At 43.4% G+C, this 19,116-nt stretch overlaps 1 protein-coding gene across 2 annotated transcripts in view; it reads right to left on the bottom strand.

Annotated features, from left to right (window-relative positions):
* Positions 1 to 11,128, bottom strand: part of LATS2 (large tumor suppressor kinase 2) — a 51,274-nt gene extending 40,146 nt beyond the window's left edge. The window contains exons 1-2 of one of the 2 annotated variants that reach the window (XM_069808172.1): positions 10,929 to 11,128; positions 5,977 to 6,575 (exon numbers count right to left, since the gene is read on the bottom strand). In XM_069808172.1, coding sequence (XP_069664273.1) covers positions 5,977 to 6,315 — 339 coding nt within the window. In that variant the 5' untranslated portion in view covers positions 6,316 to 6,575; positions 10,929 to 11,128. The remainder of the gene's footprint in view (positions 1 to 5,976; positions 6,576 to 10,928) is intronic. The other variant, XM_069808173.1, reaches the window with a different exon arrangement.
* Positions 11,129 to 19,116: the final 7,988 nt, after the last annotated feature.

Here is a 19,116-nt window from a genome sequence, read left to right as displayed (position 1 = left end):
CTACTGCCAAGGAATATTTCTACCACCATGAAAATGCAAGGGAAAAGACAAAATTCTTTTTCTTTCTTCTGCAGGACAAGAGCATACTCTAAGCCACACTCACACAGAACAAATCCAAGAGCACCTTCCCAAATACATTGCAGGAACTGCATCACAACGCAGAGGATTTAAGGATATTCACTAAGACAGTGTCATCAAGAAGTGACAGCAACATAGGAAGACTGGCGACCAGAAACTGGATAGAAGAGACAGGTGTCAGCAGGTATTGGCTCAAAAGCAGTCCTCGCCTCTTGCTTTCAGCCCCTGGAAAGCTATGACTCACTTTTTTCTGAAGCAGCTAAAAACTGAATTGACTTAAGGTGCTAACTTCAGGTGTATTTGTGGGAAAACATATTGCATTACATGCTTTGATGGAAGAATGCTGGATGATACTGGAAGCTTCTCAGAAATGAGAAAAAGGTTGAAACCAAAAAGGTAGGTGGAGGTTAGAGAGAAAAGAAAAAAGCATAGGAAAAGGTTATGAAACAAGCTCTCAACACAGCTAGCAAAGAAGAAACAGAGTGAACAACTTACCTTCAAATGAGGGAGGCAAACAAACCCACAAGAGACTGTTGGCCTGAATTATCAAATCTACTTCAGTTGCTAAAATAAAATCCTTCTCCTGCATTCAGCAGTGCGTGCCCTCATTTGAAGGCCCCTTTTTTCTCCTTGTAACCCAAGAAGACTTATTTCCTCCTGACCTGCAACATAGCTTGTAATGACTCTTGCCACCTTTAACACATGTCCCACAGAATAACCTAGGCAATCTTGTAACAGCTCATTCTTCTGCCATTTTTCATTAACAAAACAATCTGGACCCAAAACACCCAGATGATGACTAAAGTCTTCATCCTGGAGGTTTTAGTAAATAGCTGGGCAAGCAGAACTCTTAACACAGGTAAAGTTCACCCAATCAAAAGACAAAATTTTGTTACAGGACAGGCCAATGTTATGAAATTGATTCTCCCATTTACTCAGGGCTATTACAAATTTGCTGCCCTTCACCTTGAAGGCAAGCTGTCTTTTTAGACTTGTCCTCTTAACAAATACATTGCAACAGATATTTTGCTACAAGCAAAACTGCAGCCATGCATTGTCTGTTACCAAAACAAAGCTTTGCATTGTATCTGCTTTCTGTCATAGCTCCAACGATAGGATGAAAAGTCATACTGCTCAGTAACAAACTGATAGATGACACATGGATCATATGTGAATGAACATGACCTAAAACCCTATATAGAAAAGAAAAAAAAGAATAGTAATTCCACCTGCAAAACATAAAAAGGACTTTCTGCCCAAGCTCTGTTTGGTGTAGCAGAATTTCCCTCACTTAGAGGTGCAAATATTTGTTCGAATTGAGATAAATACTGCATTCCCCATTTTCAAAGTTTCTCAAAATCAAGCTGTAGTTCCCAAATCAGGATAGAATCTTTGCCAAATGGGTTAAATAAAAAGGATGTAATCCATGATTAAGAGATCAAAAGAATCTTGGGATGCAAGAAGGAGGATTTAAAAAAAAAAAAAAACCCAGAACCAAAACCCATCCCACTTCTACAAAGTGGATTCCATGAACTCAGTGTAACACAGATGACAAGATGGTCAGCTTGATATTCTTAGACACATTACAGTACCCACAAACACCATTCCAGTTCCTTGAAAGACACTATAATTAGTGTCCAAAGGACAGATCTTCTCCTTTGGAATGTTCTGCTATTGGCACAGGTGGGGTGTACATGTTTTATTACAGAGATATTTATAAGAGCCTCTGGAAAGAACGAAGCGTAAGAACTTCCTCGCTTCACATATTCACATAGTTATTCTGTGTATTGTACATGATGCATGTTACTGGAGGTACTGGAGGTAAAAAACTGTAAACATCAGTTTTCCTTAAAAACAGCTGCCCAAACAAACTATGTCTAGAAATCTTCACCCAGAAAAGGCACCCTTGATCAAAGAAAAGAAGTTTGCTTGGGGTGGGGGGGGTGCTGACAAGTGTGTAATGTTCCACAGTTCATCTAGAACTGCTCCAGCCCACTCTAAATTACAATGTCAGTGGCTGTTTATGCTCTAAGGAAGTACAGTAAGTACAGTACAGCCCATTCAGGTTGCTGGAATGTCACTGATCATATGCTCAATTGCATCTATTCATTGGAAAAATTCAATCCACAACAGCAGCTGCATTTACCACCACACCCCAAGCGCCATCCAGTTGCCCCAGGTGATTCCAGTGGTTTACCAGCCTGCAGGACAGCCACTCCACACTCTTGTCCCTCTGCAGTGACTGCAAGTTACAATTCTAAGTCCAAGGAGTTGTATTTACTAAAGAACAGTATATTAGCAGTGCTTTTGGCTTCAAGCTTTTGCAACAAAAGAGGTCCAGCCTTTTGCAGTCATGTTCTACAAGTTTCAAAACCATTTATGCTGCACTAATTATTTCTGACTGAAACTTGCTAATAATTACTGTTGAAAAGATGACTTAGGCAAACAACAGACAAGTTACTCCATTTGAGAAGAACTATGACTAATTATGTGGGTAATTTTGTTTTGTATCTCTTAAAAAAAAAAACTTGTGTAATCCTGGCTTCCTTCAGGTCAACAGCAACGTCTCCATTAAGTTTGGGGAGGCAGTTTTCACTACAAAATCATAAGCTACACAATGGCTGAAAAGAAAACTTAGTGAAAGAACGTGGGTCATTTAAAAGGACACTGGCAACTTCCTAATCAATTTTTTAAAAAAGTTTCCATATGTAACACCCATGATGACTGTAACTGAAAGACACAAGAATTTTTTATTTACTTCATGAATTACACTGCATTTTAAACACTTAAGTTTACCAACCAGCTTATAACCAATTTCCTGTCTGTGTGGGTCTTTCATAGAGCAAGAATAAGGTAATAAAATGTTACAATGTTTCTTTCTTATTTAATTAAACCAATTTCAATTTCATCTTAGAGTCACTTAGGCAGAACAGGGAGCTACAAACCCTACCTTTATGTTACCTAATAGGCAACATCTCTTGTAGTATGTAAAATGACTGTTAACATCTAACCATGCTACAGATGTGCTACATGAGTGGAACTAATAGGAATAATAAATATAAGTATCCTTTCCCCAGCCTCTAAAATGTATACTCCTTAACTGTCAATGCTCCCCTTCACCCTTCCAAAAATCCTTATTGTGGCCTAAGAAACGGACTGAAGAAGAATCCTGATCCTTGCATGGTGTCCACCAGAACAGATTACCCAGAAGGTTAGCATTACTCTCCAGTGTTCCATCCAGAACAGAACACCAAAAAGCATCAGCCCAAATCCAACTTGAAAATGGAGTTCACATAAAATCAAACTGAATAATGTTAGAGCCGTCTATTCATTCTTCACAACTTCCTAGAATGCCCACAATTAGAGCTTCTTATGACAAATTGCCAACTTCAGGACACTTGCAGCCACTGAACAGCTCATTAGTGTAGCATGAAGCAGGATCAGGAGGTGTAAGATCTTGTACTCTGCAAGCTTGCTGTAGCGGAAGGCTCAAGTAGACCATTAGCTATTCATGGACTGAAATCCTTAACCTCCAAACATTTGCTCCTGGCGTTTGAGGGGGGTGGCCACAAGGCTTCAATGCCCATTTACCAACCTCACAGTAGGATCAGGCCCAGAGATAAATAAAACCATCCCCAAAGAAACTGAAGCTGAGTTCACCTCTGTTAAATCAGAGAACTGTTAGCTGCCTACAGGACTACCGAAGATGTCCATGCAGTAGGCATTTAAAGGCTTTGATTCACAGGCAGGGACAGGGCAGCTTGGGATGGCTGATTTACTACAAATTACGTTCTGAAACAGTTCAGCATTTGATTCAAAACAGCTCAGGCACCAGGAGGAAAGGAAGAATCTAGAGGTAGTAATCAAGTCTGTCACCCTACACCATGCCATCCCCAGGACCAGATACCATTCACACCATGTCAAGAAGCTCCACTCATTCACAACCCTCCAGGACAGCCAACCTTCATATGGCCTGGATCCACACTAGGAAGCCCAGCATTTTTAGCCACAAGCCTCCAGTTTTGGATTCCCTGTCTGGACTCTAGCCAAATGTGATCCTGCTTATGCTTCAGTTTGAGTGTCAAACACACCTAAGGGATAGGCCCAATAATGCCATCTCCAGGCAACAAGTCACAGCTAGGCAGAAGAGCTAAATGTGAGGATGGAAGGATCATGGCCAATGGGGGGGGGGAGGAGCAACCAAAAATGTGCAGCCAAATTTAAGGAGGTAGCAAAAATCTCCACATCAGAGTCAGAACTGGGATCATTCTCAGTGCTCTATAAGAAGTAATACCATAAAATAGCTGAAAATATTAAAAACTTTACATATATAGGGCATTACACTGCCTTTAATACCAAGACATTTTAACAGGTGCTTAGGTATTTCTGTTTTATACATTGGCTTAATTTTTCTGTGCTGTAGTATGCTCAAAGTACTTTCCAAGATTTCAGTCCAACAAGCCTGTTCTGTGTGTGAACAATTTGTCCATGTAACCTACCAAATGCACATTTCCAATCCAGAATCCAGCTGTGCTCATTTAACCTTGGCTCAAATGCACAGGGAGTGTTCTCATCCTAAACAGCTAGGGAAATTTAGAGGGTAGAATTCTAAAAAACACTGTGTTTTCATGGCATGCTTAAGATTAGAGAAAATCCTTGATTCTTCCAGTTAAATAATTTGGTTCTTACTACAATAAACCAGCATCTTGGTTCACTGGACTAGGAAGCGTTCAGTTGTACTGCAGCACTTCTCATTGCATCTGCAATCTACTCCTGCACTGATTATCTTGCATAGCATAAACTCTTTGGAAAAGAAACAGCACTAATTAATGTCTATATAGCTCCAGAGAAATGCAGACTGTTTATAATAATGCCTAGTGTTAGTTTTGTTATACAGATTCAGAATACGATCTAGGACAGTCAAGAGACTCACACTCTGACATGAGTGAATGAGGTTAAGTTTTGAAATCAAGGAAATGCCACTGAAAGCACTTTGGTTTTAAATCTCTCCAATTTATATCAAGGACTATAAATGGAAATGTTTCAGCTTGTCAATAACTGGCATTCAATCACACAGGAAAAAAAGTTGTTTCTACAACAATCACAGTCTGAACCCAAAACATACTTCATCTCCAAAAAGCAAAATTTTGAACTATTCCTGGACAGAGGTGAAAGTCAATACCAACACCAGAAGCACATGCAAGATGAATGCAGCTCAACACAAAAAGACCATGTTCCGCACCAGGCAAATGGTCTTTGAATTAAGAGTATGTTCTAGCATCAATCTCAGAATGACAAAAGCAAGCATCTCTGTGCCAAGTCCCTTATCTGAGACAGGTCTACCACCTCTTGATAGAAGCAGAGAAGGTGAGAAACCCTTCCCCAGCATGCATCCAACCACTGCTGCTTGCTGAACATCCAGCCAGTTCCTCCTGCTTCTGGCAAACAGCAAGTGAACTTCTTCAAAGACCACATACTGTCTCTGTCATTTCTTCTAGCTGGTTCTGACAGCAAACTGACTTTAGATGTACTAGACAAAATTCCACCCTAATACTCATAGCTAACACTTGTTCCAGTATTGAGGGGGAAAAAAAAGGAAGGAAAAAAAAAAAGACAAGCTACCCTGTTCACCCTTATACATCAACTGGAGAAACCGTAAGAGAATCCTAGAGGTCACCATGACTGTCTTTAACACGAGTTAACCCCATACTAGGCACGTCTCTCAACACCAAGTCCATCTACTCTGCGAGTCATACAGCAACACAACTGCCAGAGGAATTGGTGCATTTTGTCAGCTGGCAAGCTTGATAACGTTCATCAATATCCCTTCCTCAGTCCCAAGTATAAACTTGTTTTAAAGGCAGTGACAACCCCCCTTCCCCCCAAACTCATACGTACCTGATCACAACCAGCATTCACCAGTTCCTGGAGCATCTGCCTATTCACTTCAACAGCTGCTGTAGTGCTTGACTCATTAGCAAAAGGCAGCAAAGAATATCTAATTTCTCGCAGAGCTTTCTGATATGGTCCAAACTTAGGTGTTTGTCTCATCTGCTGCTGCCTTGCAGCATCCTTCCCTATTAAAATCTTAGGGTCCAGAGACGTTTCGCTGCCTGGTCCAATAGGTAGTCCCTGACCTGAAGATTTGGATGGTTGCTTTAAACCTTCTCGAATCTCTTGTAACCTTTGTCTGCTGTTTCCAGAATATGTCGTAGCAGGAAAAGTCTTTGGCCTCATTGTTAATCCAGTTTTCTCTGAGCATAAATACAGCTTTATTCTTAGTTTTTTTTAAATTACTTTACTTCGAAAAATTACTTTACTTCGAAAAAGTGTCACTTGATGGTATCAACTTCTTGTAAACATAATCCTTCAAAGAGAAAAAGAAAAGGCAAAATTCTCAAGAAAATTCTGCCAACGTTTTACTTCAGCTCACGAACTCCACGTTTCCTACAGAAAGTGAAAATCCTTGGAATCATCATTTTGCAGACTGACAGTGTCTGAAACAAAAGAAAATAGAAAGTACATGCAATTAAGTTGATATTGTAAATGCCTCTGAAGGGACAGCATGACAATTAATCAAGTGAAAGTGAATCAGTTTAACCTATTAAGCTGTCACAGCTGGATTCCCTTTAATGATTTTCACTTTATCTATTTTCAAGAATAGGATTCTAAAAGGCTTTCTCAACATAACCAATAAATAATTCATTTTTCTTTAAAGTTTCATTTTCAAAATAAATGAAAATAAAACCCTTAAAACCTACAACATTTAAGAATTTTACAGTACCTAACTGCGGCAAGTTTCCCACCCAATTGCATAACCAAATGCTGGACAAGCCTATCCTATTTCATAATTAGGGAAGAGTATGCTCATGAAATGTTTTTCCCCCACTCAAGATTTTGTTTGTTTTACACTAGCTGAGCTCAGTTTCAGAAGTTTACGAAAAAGATTTATAATGGAAATATTGATGACTCTAACCATAGCAACTTCTAGTATTTCAATAACAAAGTGAATAAAAGAAAGACAAGATATTTTGCCTTTCCACATGAATATCTTAGCAAAGCCTGAAGGTAAGAATTCTCCCGAGAACTGGAAGGAGGAGGGGGAAAAAAAGGAGGGGGGGGGAGTATATGATATTTCATTAGCTGTGCCTTATAGGGAAGAAAGGGAAAAGAGGCATAGATGGAGCTACTCAGTAAAAGCAGAAGAGGCAGAACCAGCTCAGCATCCCAACACAGAAAAAAGAAAAGACTTTGAGATAGCTTTAAGGACCTCTTCTGACATGCAGCAGAGAACAACTATGCAGCACAGCTGAGCTACCATGCAACTTGCAATCTCTGTGCAGCATGAAGTTACAAGAATCCTACCTTAACTAAGTCTTTGTGGCATCACCATAATAGAAACATTAAATAATGGTGCATTCAGAAGAGGATTAAAAAGATAGCTTAATCAGAAACGTCATCTCGCTATTGATGCTGCTTATGCAAGTTTGCTTCTGCTGTTGATATTAGCACTTGCAAAGCGACTCCTGAATGGTGCTCAAGCCACTTTGTTGAGAAGGCTAGAATTTGGTTCAGTTGTTTTCAAATCACAAATACAGAAGATGGTAACACACTGTATGCTCCTCTCCGTCCCTCAGAAGTCAACTGGATTTTTTTTTTTTAAAAGGAATTTCATTTCTGATCATAGCACATTTATCACTGGAAAGAGTTTCTCCAGAAAGTATTGATCTTTATTTTCATATGCTCATACTAAAACTCAACTCACTGCAGCAACTCTTCCTGTGATAGCTACAGTATTTCCCAACAAAACAACCATTTCCATACATTTACTATCACTTCTCACTGCCAAGCAAACAGCTTACAGTGAAGGCCAAGAGGATCTGGACACATTCATGTCTGAAGCCCATCACCACTTCCTAATGAGTAGAGAGTCCACTTCAAGCTTTCCTCTACAACCAAGGACTGAAATGCAATAGTGAACTCAGACCCCAGACTCTTTTTTTGTGATGGTTTACCAGTTTGAAATGCAGGAGCATAGATTAATCACTTGAGATTAACCCAGGTCAAGTTCTTTTGCTAAGATTTAAATGCTCAGTTAACTAAAAGACACCTATAATGTGTTCAAGGTCTTGAGCTCCACTCGGTACTCTCTAAGGATATCCTGCAACCCTAACTCATAGAGGACTAAGAATGACATAAATGCCCACATGCACATTGGACAGGGTTTGTCACTTGTTTTAAGAGAAATGCTAAAGGTGTTCATCTAGATTTTGATATTTCCACAAACAACAAATCAGCTATTAGTCAATAACAGATCAAGTTTTCATTGTTCTCAATGAAGACAATAGCAACTGAAGGATCCCAAGAACAGAATTTTTTCTACTTAGGCAGAATATAGCAAAAGATAATACATAGCCTCGTTAAAAAAAACAATAGTACTGCAGCCCTTTTAGGATTACATCATAACTAGCTAGTGCTTAAAAAGATACAGAGCAATTAATTGGTCTATAACTGTCTTTCCTTTCCTGACAGCAGCAGGCACCATATGGCTGGGTTTAGGAATCTGTGTTGTTCTTCCTTTTCAATCCCTGTGCCAATCCTCAGGCCTGGGACGCGCTGGAAAAGCTTGCAACCCCCCCCGCCTTTTTGCAGCAAAGGACTGCTTTCCCACTTACACACATGCTTCACATAAAGAACTTTTGTGACCTTTAGCCTAAGCTCGAGTCTAATAATGCTAGGTCAAGCCAGCTGGCAACTTCTTCAGCTTACACTTACAATACTGCTAAACCAGAAAGAAATGTTGATCATTTAGACAGTATGAATGAGAACAGCAACAACAGCAAGTTGTTGGAGCTAACTGCAAATGTTTCACATTTTGCAGAAGGGTTTTTTGACTAAATACGTAAGGTAAGCCAAGAAATTGGAACATTAAATATTACAGATGACTTACAAAGACAAGCTGCCCGCTTTTTAAAATCTTCCTGTGATTTGCATTTTTAGCAAAAAATAAAAGGGTTGTATGCTTTAAGAGATATGTAGTGTGTCTAATTCTGTCTACGCATTTCTAACTGTACATCTGGATTTGGATAACTCCAAATCCTTCTAATCTGCACCTTGCCTACAGCATGAATGTATCAATAGCCTTCCTGCCATCACAAGAAACGATTTTTCAGAATTATTTTTGAGCTTCAAGCCATTCTGACTAAACAATCCTAAGGCTTTTTTCCCCAAATGTTAGACATTCTGCACTAATTAGAAGCTTGTCCATTATCCTGAAGATACAATCAAATAAGCGCAGCATTACTTTAATTGCATCAAGTTAGAAAAAATTTTTAATAACTGATTATTCTTCTTCATTTGAGAAATACCAATAGCTGCTCTGGCAGCAAACAACCAACCACACTGAAATTATATGCTGATGTGTTGTCCCAGCAGCACTAGCTATTCACTCTCTTGTTTCTTCATTCACCAACAGGCTGCATGTGCTACTACTGTCTCTGTGGAGCTAGGACACAGGCGAGAAACTAAAGCTCAGTTGTGTTTCAAGAGCTAAGTCCCAAACCCTGAGCTGGAGAGCTGCTTCCCTACCTATAACTGTGCCAGCGCTGTAGTGAGCTGAGCTAGCGATCACTGCAGAAGGAAGGAATAAAGTTTTAAGAAACTGCTACAACTGCCTTCCCTCTCTCAATTTACAGGTATTGCTTTGGTTTTTTTGGATCACAAATTCACGGAAGCAGGGACCATCCACTTCGTACTGGAGGTCTAAGGCTGTCAAGGGGGCGGGGAGGGGGAGCATTTCAGGAATTTCATTATTATATGAACCGTGCTCCCCTTTATAAGTGAGCACACGGTGCAAGTGAAAAGAACTAAGTGAGAATTTTCCCCCAAATCATTCCTTCTCTCCTTCTTCCTGCTAACAAAACTGTCCCAAAGTAACTCTGTGCCTGCATCCCACTGCCAACCATAAGCACTGGCCCAATCCAGCGCTGTGGGAAACAGCTCACCTTCCCCATCCACAGCAGACCAGCAGTAATTGACCGCAGAGCCTGGACACTCCAAATAAGCTTTTTTTTTTTTTTTTTTTTTTGCGTCATTTGCGCGAGTGCCTTTGCCGGGGAAGGGGGTATTTCAACACGCCCGCCACTCACGAGGCAGGAGGGAGGGTGGCGAAGTGCTGAATTTTGGCAGTGACCTTCAGCTGACTGCGAACAACAGGGCCCCCGCCGCAGCCGGACGGGACCTGGCGGGCTCTGGGTGCCCCCGCTCGGCTGCCCCCGGCCCTCGCCTCCACAGACACCCCCCACGGCGGGCTCCGGCCCAGCCTCGCCGCCTCCAACCCCCGTGCCGGCCGGGAATGCCCCCGGGGAACGCGGGCGCCCCAACCCCTTCTCCCCCAGCCCCAAGCCCACTCCTTTCGCAGGCACAAAGCTCCCAAAATAAACTCCGGCCGTTTAGCGGCAGCTCTCCGGCCTGCTGGGGCAGCCCGCGGAGCCGGTCCCCACGGCGGAGGGGAGCCGGGCGGAGCGGCCTGGGGCAGAGGCCTCAGGCGGACGGACGGGACCCCCCCGCCAGGGCTGGGCTGTCGCTCGGGTGTCCGGAAAATGTCGGAGGGTGCGGGCAGAGCGCCGAGGCTGCCCCCGGGAGGGGGGCGCGCACACACACATACACACACGGGACGCTCACTCCCGCTTCAAGAACCGACCCGCCTTCGCGCCCCCCCCCCCCCCCCTTCTCCACACGACCTTCCCCCCAGGGCACAGCAGTTTGGGGAGGCGGGGGGGGGAAAGAAGCTCTCACACCCGCGGTCGAGGCGAAGCCGCCGCGCCGCCCCCCCGCCCCTCTTCGCTCACCTCCTCGGGGCGCCCAGCGCCGCCGCTCGCCTACCGGGCTGGATGGGGGGGGGTTGGGGGGGGAAGCCGTCACGGAACGGCTCAACGACGGCGGCGGCGACCCCGACGGCGCGGGCCGGTCTCCATCTTCCCCCTTGGCCGTCCCGGGCGCCGAGTGCGGGGCGCAGTCGGGACATTCGCTACATTGTTGGCATTCCATTCGCGTCACGTGACCCGCGGCGCCCGCGTCATTCCACTCCCCCCCCCGCCGCCGCCGCCGCTGCCGCCGCCCCTCCCGGCGCATACCAGCGGGGGGAGGGGCTTCGAGGGCGGCAGGGCGGGAAGGGCCGTTAAGGGTTGTCGCACCCTGAGGGGACCGGAGGGCGGAGGGGAGGACGGGGGGGCGGCCTCCCCTCCGCCCTCCGGTCCCCTCAGGGTGCCCTTCCTTAGGCTTGTGACGCTCTTTCCCCTCACAAAAAAAACACCCCGCCCCACAAACACCCCATTGCTGGGTCTTGCGGGAGAGGGGTGGCTGAGGTGGTGAGGGAATGGCGTTGCCTCCGCTTCATGAGGTGAAAAAGGTTGAGGTAGGCAGCTTGGAGGTGCCTGTCGGCCCCAAACTCATTTTAGGTGTGTGTTTTGTGGCGATAATCTTTTTATTACTATTCCTTCCACGCTGAACTAAAGCTACACGCACACGAAAAGTGGCAGGACTGTCGATGCTTATCTGGGTTTTTCTTTTGGTTTCTGGTTTGGGTTGGGTTTTTGGGTTTTTTTGGGGGGGAGGTGTTACTTATTTTTCATGCTTTTTATCGTGTCAACGGGGCTATGAGGTGCCGGAGGAGGGCAGCCAGGGAATTCACATCTGGATCAAAAATGCAGACTCAAGCTGCAAAGGATTTTTGGATGCAAAGCTTGTGTTTGACCTCGTTATGGATGGAGCTGCCTGGATCTCAGCCTGTTTTTCATGAAAGCAGAAATATTCTGATTTTAGCTATCTCTATGGTCTATTTTAATAAAGACAATTATCAATGAGAAATAATCCCCCCACACCCAAATACAGCAATGTTTGGATGTGGGAGGCTGGCTCTGACCCCTCAGCATGACGGATACACACACTAGCCATAACAAGGGTATACTAATACAGAGTAAGAACAAAAGAAAGTAAGCTTTCCTATATATATGCATATATCTTTAGATCATTAACATGGAAGAAGCCTGCAGTCCTGAAATAATACTTTAAAATTCTTGAAGTTTTGTTGCAAAGCAGAGAGGTGCTCGTTGTAGAGGCGCTCTCTTTGGCAGGGAAAATGTCAGTCTTGCAGATGCTTAAGACACATGGTTATCTTTAATCATGCAACTAGTCCCAGTGTCTTCAACGGGACCGAGAGCACGTATAAAGAGAAGTCTATGCATAACTGTCTTTCCAGGATGGGAGCTATATTTACAGCCTTTTCCAAGCCATGGGGACTATTTTTGTAAGTAATATTACTCATGGACAGTCCTATCTAAGGATATTTATCTGAGCTTGTTTATCATGATCCTTTTTTTTTTTAAAAAAAAAAAAGCCTTCCATGCAGACTGTCAATAGTGCTTATAAATGATGCTGGTTTGGGAGGAGAAGTGACTGCCAATAGAGTGCTACATTTCATGAGAAAAATGCAGCCTGGTGCACAGAAATTGTTTAGCGTCTCATCTGAGGGCAGCCAGTTACTGTATATAAATTACTGTCGGAATTTCAATAGTGTCATTGACTGGAATATATTGCAGGGGGGAGGAAACCTCCGACTCTGGGGAGCTAAAGAAACCCATTAGGTTCAGAGTAGATTCCAACACCGGCAGAATATTGCAGGGTAACGTGGTTCATTTTGCAATCTTCAAATACCTGCAAAACTGAAGTAAATTTTAAACGATATGACAGATGCAGCATGGCTTCATTTTCTGAATTACTGCTGTGCTTAACCGATGAAGCATAGCAACATGATTGCCCAAACCAGAGATTGCTCAATGGCTTGAGACCTTTTCCCAACACAGTTCAGGCTGGTTTAAAGGAACAGCATCAAGATAAAAATTGCTTACTCTGTGCTAATACACTCTTTCGTAAGATTTGGTTGTCATCCACGTTCTTAAATCTAGGTAAAACAGATATTTTCATTTATTTTTCTCCTTTGAAACCGTTTGTTTTCTTTTTGCATTCCAATCCATCTGGGAATGAGACTCAGCTGTAGTATTTCACCTCCTGGTTCCAGCCAGCTGCACCTTCTGAATTTCATGCATTTGCACAGGGTTGCTGGGTTTGAGGTCCCACCAGCAGAGCAGCAGGTACAGGTGAGATGGGTTGCATCCGCTCTCTAGAAAGTACCTGTATTCGGCTGGTCTGCCACAGATGAGGAGACTCAGTGGACTATTTCTGCTTTTAGCCTTTAGAAACCCAAACTGTTAGAAATCACGTTCCTCAAAAATAATAAGGAAATTGAAATCAGTTGGGTTGTGGCATTATACAACAACTTGGTTAAAACATGATTTGATCTCTGTAAATTTTTTGGAGATTACAGTATATCAGTCAAGTCTTTCCTCCCAGCTATCTTCTCCACAGCAAGGTATCTCCAGAAGGAAAGATGCTACATAAAAAGAACAATACAATTTGTCTGTACGAGCAAATCGGTTCACAGACTAGACCAAGAGATAATAATCTACCATGACTAAGGGTCAGTGTGTTTATTCATGGCTCCGCTTCAGTGACTCTGCTGGATCTATGGTGATTACAGCACTCGCCTCCTGACTTGCCTGAGCAGCTGTCTGCCCCGCTGTGTGGGTACGGTGGGAGGGACCGTGGCTCCACCATTTCACATTCTTTCTCCTTCCACCCACCTGTGACAGTGAGGGAAGCAGGAGCTCTGTGCAGCTCCATCCCCTCGCATCTAATGCTGTGAATCGCCTCGTCCCCTCCCTGTACTCCTGCTTCACTGTTTGCTGAGCCACAGTGTGACTCCTAAACTATTGTATTTGGAACCAATTACCAAATCGTGCTGCTAAAAATACTCCTAGCAACCAAATAATGGTGATGTGGGTGGATGAACTTTCTTTACACAGTACTGGTAGCCAATAAAAGCTTGAACCCATTCAGAACTTGAAAAAGAAAGGTAAAGCAAGAATATCATCAGCAATATCTAGTCCTCTGCTAGTCTTTTTTCAAAAAGAGGAACACACATGCATGTGAAATGATTATCAACATGTGAACATAGGTGTGTATGAGCATACAGACATAAAGAATTTGCTGACAGTGACATCCTTCACTAGGACGACATGTCTAGAACAACCAACTGTGACACAAAATGAATGATGTGCAAGGAAAAAAGTCTTGGGTAAACATCACTGAAATGTTCTTGTTTTAATATATTGATCTTCTTTGCAGAATTATACTGGGGAATCTTTCTTCCGAAATCACCAATGCAAAACCAGTTAGAAACAGGAGTTCTGAGTCTTCCAGCACAGTAACACAACCTATATGTGAATATAACGTATATGTTTAACTGTGATGCAAAATTACATTTGTGGCAGTCAAAGTTAGGCTCATCGCTTCAAAAATTGAGTGGGTGAAAAAATAAACTAACCAAATTCTAACTATGGTTTAGATATGCTTTTTTTTGTCAGGACTATGCCTGTGAGGATCTATCACAGCACCCTTTTCAGGCAGCAAAGGTGTAGCGAACTTGAGAGCCGGTACTTCAGAAATACATTTGACTTCAGCACAAAGTAGGTGAAATAGGACAAATCTGACTGGGAACCTGCCTCAGCTTTGCAGAGGAAACATGAACCCAGGCTCACGTTAACTGGGTAAGGCATTCTGGATGCTCAAACTGCCTTTATAGCCCTCACACAGAAAGTTCAAAACTGAATTTCACAAGGACCCATGTTCCTATGTACTCTGCCCCCAGCCCCACACTTCTTATCAATCATTGACTGCAGCTGGAGCCCAGGCAGCGCCTGAGAGGACTGCAGGAATGTCGGGACTTTGTGTGGAATTTCACCAGTGTGAGCCAGTTGTGCTCTCCATTTGGGAATGAATTGGCCAAATTTTCAAGTCCCTGCAATCAGCTTGATGGCATCACTTTGTTCAGATGCAACACAGATAGATAGCTTTTGAACATCACAGCCAACTGATTCCAAAATTTTAGGAAAAGTTTTTAGGCATCCGTAGGCAGTGCTCTTCTGATCCTGGAGAAATTGAGAAGGGGGTAATGCAGGACACATGAAGCCCTGGCATCTGGTGAGGGCATCCAGCAACCATCAATCTGGCCTGTAATTATCTTTTCACCAAAGGCCTGGCACAGTAGCTGTTAGCATCTCCCAGCATAACAATACCTGCACCACAGCTCTGCCCTTCCTGCCACAGATGCCCTGAATGATTCACCCTCCAGACAGAAAGAAAAGGTGTGGGAGGAACACCACGTGCATCCAAAGCCCTTGGCTTGGTGCAGAAAATGAGGGACTCTGGAACTGGCGAGGACAAGGGTAGCTTCCCAAAATGCCTGTGTGGGGAGAAAAAAAAAATTGAGGGAGCCGTGACAAACCCCTGCCCTGAGGGAACAAGTGAAGCACTTTTCTTCTCCAGTACTCTGGAGAAGGAAATACAAAGGAATTCCCAGAGTCACTGGTGTGGAGGCGAGGCTTTGGGACTAGGAAGCTCCTAAAGGAGTGCAGGATGGGAAAGCAGCACCAGAGTACACGGGGTGGAATGAGCCACGTGTGCAGCCTATGAAGACTACAAACTGCCCTCTGCCCCGCGCGCAAGGGCGTTTTGCAACCATAAGAGACCATCCGAGGCTTCAGAAGGGTGATACTCCACTAAACCGTTTCCTGTTGATTTGGAGGAGGGGGTGGTAGGCAGGTCTGTTGAGCCAAAGATAGCCTAGATCAGCTTTTGTCCATTCCCTGTCTCGCTTTGGGACTGTCAGCAAACCATTTCACTTGTCCACCTCAGCTTCCCTCTCTGTAAGGAAAGAGGAATGACTCCCACGTCTTGGAAAGACTAGGAAATCTCTGGATGAATAGCTTCTTCTGTGAACTATCGTTACGTTAAATTGACCAGTGTCATAATTTAGCGTTATTTTAAAAGAAAGCTGTGTTCATTTCTCTGATAATTTGCTGTACCTATTTAGGAGGCCTGGTATTAAAGTCCTGCGTAGCTCTTCCCGTAAGAAAATTATGTATTTTTTAAAGTATCTATCAAATTTGCTTTTTGCATTAGACTGACCTATCAATTTAAAAATTGTTGGCTGCTAAGGAATTTATTGTCACCTCTACAATAAACAACACATATTTTGAAGTGAGTTTATCAAGGAAAGGATGTCTTTGATATGTTTCAACTGTTAACCTGAATCCAGTGTTTTGTTGTTTTCTGTTACCAGCTTTGAGTGCAGAAGAAATCTCCTATTTCCTGTGATATATTTGGTTTATGGAAAATCTGAAGTCTGGAAAGCAGAAAAATGGTGTCTCATTTCACTGAGAATATAGAAATAAGTTATTGTGTCAGTATAAAAAGACACATGCTTTGTCCATTGAGTAGCTCATACATAGGGGAAATCTGAGATTTTTTAGATAAGACCCTGGAAGAAGAGACAAAAATGACTCATGTGACAGGGACCGCAATCTACTCAAATGAAGCCCAAATTAGCAGTGAACAAAACTTTCTTCAAAATGGGTACTTTCAGTTAGTTACCTGTTTGCAATTAATGCCTGGTCACTAAAGCTAAATGCCACATTCCCCAAAAGCACCACTAGAAACGTACCTACTAGCCACCTCACCAGAGACACCTGATTGATAATTGCCAATAGGGAGACAAAATGTCATAGAGATGCAGCAGTCACAGCAGGGGGATGCACACAACTCGCATCCTCAGGGTTAGTTAGGAACCCACGTCCATTTGGTTGCAAACCAGACTGAGTCACAGGCATTTTACCACAATTACTCCTAACCCTTCTCAGAGCAAAAAACAAGACTATTTCAGAAAGCCTCAGGGTGTCCACATCTTAGAAACTTATCAAGATCCTTCTTGTCCTAAGGAAGGATAAGAAGGTATGGCTAGAGAGAATAAACATACTAACAAAGGATTTCAAGAGTGAGGGCTGTCAGTCCAGTATCCTTGGAAAATAAAACTAGACAGGCTATAACCATCTCAGCTTACAAACATGCAAATGGTTCTCTCCCAGCTAAAGGGTAGAATTGAGTCAGAAGTTAGCACTTTTAATAGGGTGCCTTATCAAACGTGATTCTTCAGAAAAGGACAAGAAATTGTAAGATTAGATATCACTTGAACACATTTTGGGTTCCCAACATAATGTGTGGTTTGGGCTAGATATGGGACTCAGAGGAAACCATTCCTCTTCTGAGATGTTGGATCTGCCAGAGTCTGTAAAAGCAGGGAAGTATAGTTGGAAGATTATCAAAAAAATAGTGACCATGGTAATGAGCTTTGGATCAGATCTTTCAACAAGACTTGGATCTTTCCCCGTAAGCCTTGTTATTATGACTAAATCAGCTCAAAAGGAAAAAAAACCCAACAGCAACAAATTCCAACTGATTAAATTCTAAGAGAAAACTGGACATGGAACAGAGTAAAGGAAGGGATAGAAAAATGGGCACTGGCATGTGTTCAGAAGTACTATTAATGTGTATTCAGAGAAAATTAAAATAATAGTACAGATGGGCAAGGAAGTACAACCATGGATAGGAAGAAGACACATAGTGCAGAGGAATAGATCCAGACAGATTGCAGACTGACATCAGTAACGCACAAGGAAAAAAGGGTGAGCCAATAGAAAGCATGGAAGTCAAACCGTAAGAGATTGAACTATGTGTCTTCATATAGTCTAGATACACTGAATAAGGCCACAGTGGAAACAGGGATAGATGTCAGCTATAGACAGAAGTGGTGAGTTTTTAAAAAATCTATTTATACCTCTGTTTTTAAAAAGTCTGCTTTTGTATCAAAGACTGTGGGAAGTAGGTGACAGAAGTGACCATAAATTAAAAAAAGAAACAGAAGTAAGACCATGCTAATGCAAGGCAACCACATGTATGGAACGGGTACTAAATGAAAACATTCCAGAGAAGCATGGGGCAAGTATCAGTTAGTCTTGCTATATGTGATGGTGCATGGGGAGGCTGCAATTGCTCTCAAAAAAACCCCCAACGTAATAAGGGACCACCTCTTCAGAGCAGAGATTACATCTCTACAGATAAGATGGACAGAGAAGTTGAATGGAGAAACACAGCTAGGCTGCATTGAACGTTCACAAGGAACACGGCAATTCAACGGCAAAGACAGGACCCGAATCCTCATCTCCTGAACCACAATCAGCAACTAGATCACACTGTCAGTAAAGAAAAAGTTTAAAATGGATGCAAAACATGAAGAGTCAGAGGGGATGTCCAACTTCTTGGTTCCAGGCTATTGCCCAGACACAAAGCTCTAGGGGAAACCTGTAAGACTTTGGTCTTGCCGTAGACTGTCTGCAGAAATTCAGACCCTCGCCGCTTCGCCTCTCTTTGACACACAGTAATTTTCCAGTGGTGCTGTAAGCCTGTTGCTGTGTCTCATTTTCCTAAATAAACTGGCTTTTCATGGTGACCGTGCCAGTTGAGCCGGCCTTACGTTGGCATACTTGCCACATCTGCAAGACGGCGCAGAGCAGCCCCGCAGCGCAGCGAGGCGAGGTGGCAGCCACTGGCTCGCAGCATCTCCTGAGCTCAGAGCACAGTGGGGTTGCAGCACGCTCCTGTTCGAGGTCTGCCCACAGAGGTGGGACCTTCTCAGAGCTTCTGCTGAGCCCAGCACCCGGCCACCACATTTCTGGTGCTGTAAGAGGGCCTGAGAGCTGAGCAGTTGCGAGGGGCAGGGCTCCAGGGGAAGGCTCCCCTGTTTGGATTGCCTGCAGGAAGGAAGTGGGATAACATACAACTTGGCAAGGCATCTCAAAGCAGCTCCGGTCAACAAACCTCACGTATTTTCTTGGGGGAAGAGAGAAAGATACTGAGTAGAGGCAAAACTACAGTCACACCTCTGTGTACTCTGGCAGCTGAGATCCTGTGTGCTTTGTGCTTGTTTACATACCTCTATCAGCAAAGGACACCAGAAAACCGAGAGAAGGTATTTACTATTGTCTATGAGGTGAGTGACTTGCATGAATAAAATAACCTGGCCTG

Source organism: Haliaeetus albicilla, chromosome 20 (genome assembly GCF_947461875.1).
Source record: "Haliaeetus albicilla chromosome 20, bHalAlb1.1, whole genome shotgun sequence".
NCBI classification, from domain to species: domain Eukaryota; kingdom Metazoa; phylum Chordata; class Aves; order Accipitriformes; family Accipitridae; genus Haliaeetus; species Haliaeetus albicilla.
This window is presented reverse-complemented; position numbering and strand designations above follow the sequence as displayed.